The following is a 4862-nucleotide window of genomic DNA, read 5'->3' on the forward strand; positions in this document are numbered from 1 at the left end:
AATTCAATTAACCTTTAACTAATTAATGTTTGAACTAATTAAGATTTAATAATTATCTTTAATCAAACTTTTAATTAATTAATATAAATCTTATTAAAAGATAATAATATTATCTAATTATCTTATAATTTGATAATTACCTTTTTAAAAGCTTCCTTATATTCAAATTAGGATTATTAATTATCTGGTTGTTATATTCAGATTTTAGACACTTAAAATAATATTAGATAACTAATAATTATTATATCTTTTGAATAAGGCAAGAGAATTTCGAAATTGGATTTCAGGCAGTCGCCACGACGTGACCATAACAAATTATCGATTTTTATTAATTTTTTGCTTTCATCTTTAGGTACTATTAACTGAACAAGATAGACTCTGATACCACTATTCGAGTTTTTAGGTTATAAGAGCAATGTACTTGCGGAATTTCACATAACACTTATGGGTACATGCAACCTAAATGGATCTATGGGTTTTCACTATTAATTGCAACATACTTTATAAAACAAAACTTTTAACCTACTATAACTGAAATTACTAGTCAGAAACATATCGTTAACATAATCAAACATGTTAAACTCTTGAGATCTTCAATGTCCATGGAAATTAAGCGCCAAAAGTATGTACGCCTCTAATGGTTCACACCTAAAACCCTAGAACACTAGAAAGACAATAGGAGAGTGGAGGAAGGAGGAAAATTTCGTTCTCCAACTTCTAGGTATGAGAAGTCACGAAAATTAGATGCCCAATGGTCCTATTTATAGTTTAGGTAACTTACAGATAAATCCATATTTTAATAATTAAATAATAGATTTAATCCCAATTTCAATCATTTCCTTATTAGCAACAAGGAGGCTTCTGGAAACCCTAAAGAGGCTCTCAGAACCGTCCATACCATGGATGGTTCTAGAATTGCTTCTTTTGTTCAACAATTGAACAATTACAATTAACCCCTTACACCTTTAATTAATTTAAATTAATCCCTATTTAATTCCAGATTAATTCTGAATAATAATTAATTAAATTTGACTATCTACAATTAATTCATGATTAATTATTAACTATTTATAGTTAACTTATTAATCACATAATAAATTAACAAAACATTCTCTCTCTCTCTCTCTCTCTCTCTCTCTCTCTCTCTCTCTCTCTCTCTCCTAAAGTCATTTCAAATTATATATAACTTTTAAGGACAACCCAAAAATGACTTTACTTTCATTACATAAATTTATATTAATTTAGTCATGAAGTTGACTAATTTAATTATGACATTGGACATGTATTCCAACACAATCACTAATCCCACATGCTATGATTACAATTCTCCCTAAATTTATTATGAAGGATGGAATCAATCATTCCATGGATGAAATGACGATTACTTTGTGGCTCTAGTGATTGAATCAAACTTCAAAACTCATATTAATTCATGAATCTCGAATTCCATGTGAGTTACGGTTGGAAAAATCCAAAAACTCCATCAAACTCTAAACCACACCACTATAATGGAAATAGTGGATTATATAATGAACAATGAAGTGATTCAAAACTAGAAAATCATTCAATCATTAATAATTCATTTTATTCCTACAATTATTCCTACCCACTAAAATTATGACAAATCATCATTCAAATTAATTTTATTTGATATATTTTTAATATAGCATTAATGAGTTAGTTAGAAAAATATGGAATGATGACACTTGTCATAATTTTATTGGGTAGAAACATTTTTAGGCATAAAAAGTAGGAAACAATTTAATTTCTCATAATGAAATTTGTATTTAGAGATGATTGTCAAAGCCTTAAAAATAAAATTGAAGAGATAACGAAAGATAGCTATCTTCAGAGACTATTATGGAAGAATAGATCTAAAATCCTCAAACTCTACTTGAATCTCTCTTTCTCTTAACCTCTAGTTCCTTGAAATATCCATTCATAAACACTCACATCTCATTGATTCATTTGAGAGAGAATGAATTAAAAAGGAAGTGTGTTTGAAGTTTTTATATTCTACATTTACGTTTTTTACCCTCAAGTGCCACCACTTAATATAATATAACTAGTTAACTAGTCTTCCTTAATTTACATTCGTAACCCTTCCCCACCACATTCCTAACATTTTCATTCTCTTACAAGTCAAGATGAAGTCAAAGTCAAGTTTATTAAAATTTTCATATTTGGTTCCTTATGTATTTTCACAAAGGATATCTACTATCATTTCTAATCTAGGGATTTCGACTTATACTTTTAAATATGATTTTACTAAAACATTAAATCCCAATAATTCATTAAACTAAGGTCATACTTAAGTTTATAAAACTTGGCAACTTTGACCCCTTTTTAATTCTAATTTCTTTTAAACCTTAAGTATGATCCCCTAATCACCTACATGCTTTAAACTTACTAATAATTAGTTGTTTTTATTGTTTTTATATTTTATTTTATTTATTTATATTTATATTTTATTTTCCAACAAATTTTAATATTTTACTAAAATGGCCCAAAAACTTCTAGGCCTAATTTGAAGATGTTACAAGTACCATCAATGGAGGATCACCAATTCATACTTGTAATTAAAAGTATATGGTGTATTGATTGATTCATTTGTGTTTGGTTTTGGAGTCAAGTGTTTTATATTCACTCATGTGGTTATTTAAGAAGTTTGGTGTTTAAATTAAAGAAGATGATGACGATCCACTTAAACAATGGGTTAACATCCCAAATATGAGAAAATGACTTTAAGATTTTTTTGAAATACTATATGTATATCTTGCTTGTAATAATATATGTATTTTTATTATTATTATTTTTTTGCATTCACTTTATGCAAATTTTTAAAAAAAAATAGTTTTTTGTGATTATGGTGTCTTTTAAATGTCCACATAATGTTTTTAAGACTTTTAGAGAAAGATTATTAAAGTATGGATATCTTTCAACTGCTTACTTAACGTTTTATGACATTTTGAGTTCTTAAATCATTATACTATGATAGTATGCATCCATACATTAGGTAAGCTCTGAGACTAGTATGGTCTGGGCACGTATAGTAAATTAGGATACCGAGACCTTAAGAATTGAGTTATGAATGGCATTTTAGAATTCTTTCATGGTGTGTTGCGAGTTGCAAACCTTTGGAGATTAATCTTGGGAGTCCATTAAAAGAAGAGGGATATTGACTTTGCAAGTAATAGAAAACTTGAGGTTATATCATATATTGCATCTATTTATATTGTTTATCTTTCAGTGATGTTTTGTGAATATTTTGATGCTAATAAGAGTGTACTAATATTTTTGTAATGTTTTCTCCAAATTGAGTTTAGAATACTTTAAAAAGGTTTTTTTAAATGAGAAGTGTTAAAAAAAATGTGACAATTTCGAAAGAGTAGAAGTTAAAAGTGCAAAATTGAAAATACAAAATTGGATCTATCAATCCATTAACTTTTATGAAAAGTTAAATGCATTGAAGATTACCGGACAATGATTGATTGTTAGGTTTTTCATCATATTTATAGAATGAACAATTATTTTATTAAAAATTATGAAATTAAATTCCTTCCACAAACATTTCAACCGTTAGATTCGATATTTATCATTACATTCATTTGATTACGCCAAACTCTTCTTCAACTGACTATATTGCATCGTTTGTTGATGTTTGAGTACAACTTATGTCTAGAAATCTTATAAGTTATATCACTCACAAGTCACAAGTGAAAACGATAATAAAACCATCTTTAAGATTGGATTCTCTAACAGGCTCTTGAAAATGCTGTTGAATGTAAGACATGGCTAATCAAATTTTCAATTAAGTTTTCTAAAATCTACTTAACTAATTTTGCATTACATAATAAGGAAACGAGTAAACGAATTATTCATAGCCAAAGGGCTCCTGCTTTCTTCAGAAGCGGCACCAGTGTCCCATTGATATGCGCAGCCATCACTCTATCCATCGTCCCCACTAGTTTCCCGCCGATAAACACCACCGGAACCGCCGTGGAGTTGCCCAAAAGCCTCACCAGAGCCTTCTCTATCTCTCTTCCTCTGATGGGATCCTCATCGAGCTCATAGACAGTTGGGTTCACACCCATCCCGGAGAAGAGGCTCTTAACGGCGTAGCACATGCAGCAGGTGCTCAGACTGAATATTACCACCGCACTTTGTGACGCCAGCTTTGCCACCCTCTCTAATGGATCAAATGCCACCGTGGGGTGGTGCCTTACCGGCATGTAGTTGCAGTAATAACCGGTGTTGGTTGTACTCCTCCATGACTCAGCTGCAGCTGCTGCTTGATATTGCATTGTGTTTCTTTAATTAGTTGAAGTGGTGATGAGTGAATAATGAAGATGATGTGATAGTCGATCGGTATTAATGGCGAAAAAGTGGAGAGTTTGATATGAATACGATGAAGGTGGAGATGGTGGTGAACGGTGAAGGTGGTGGTGGTTATATAGGGATTGACTTTACCTGTTGGTAAAGAGTAAGAGGGTGAGGGGGGACATAAATCTCATATCCCGATAAAAGTATCTAAAATAATTATGGGTTTAATATGCAACCGATTATTCTGATTTACCACATATTTTCCATGTTGATTATAGAAAAAATATTATTCAATTTTAAGAATACAAGTTTGACAATAACATTATAAATAAAAATATACCTCTTTCTGGTAGAAAAATAATAAACTACAAGTCAAAGTTATTAACAGAAAAAAAACTATTGATTTACTTGTATTTTTTTTTTTTAATTTGATTGTAACAGATTATGCTTTCATTTCATTGTTATTTTCATGTTTAGATTGTGATTTTTTAAGATGATTATAGTTCAAAGTCAGCCATATCATTTATTTTTAATCAGTA

The 4862-nt window shown here is 29.8% G+C and overlaps 1 protein-coding gene across 1 annotated transcript; it reads right to left on the bottom strand.

The window, feature by feature from the left end:
- Positions 1-3802: 3802 nt before the first annotated feature.
- Positions 3803-4403, bottom strand: LOC145162371 (glutaredoxin-C1-like). Its single transcript, XM_079081539.1, has one exon. It carries the CDS (start codon positions 4302-4304, stop codon positions 3879-3881), a length of 426 nt encoding a protein of 141 aa, XP_078937665.1. The 5' UTR covers positions 4305-4403; the 3' UTR covers positions 3803-3878.
- Between the last annotated feature and the right edge of the window lie 459 nt (positions 4404-4862).

The sequence above is a fragment of the Lactuca virosa genome, chromosome 3, assembly GCF_052849685.1.
Source record: "Lactuca virosa cultivar CGN04683 chromosome 3, Lactuca_virosa_CGN04683_v6, whole genome shotgun sequence".
In the NCBI taxonomy this organism is placed as follows: domain Eukaryota; kingdom Viridiplantae; phylum Streptophyta; class Magnoliopsida; order Asterales; family Asteraceae; genus Lactuca; species Lactuca virosa.

Excerpts from the sequence above, each read along its gene's own strand:
- LOC145162371 (XM_079081539.1), bottom strand. The coding sequence starts at position 4,304 with ATGCAATATCAAGCAGCAGCTGCAGCTGAGTCATGGAGGAGTACAACC.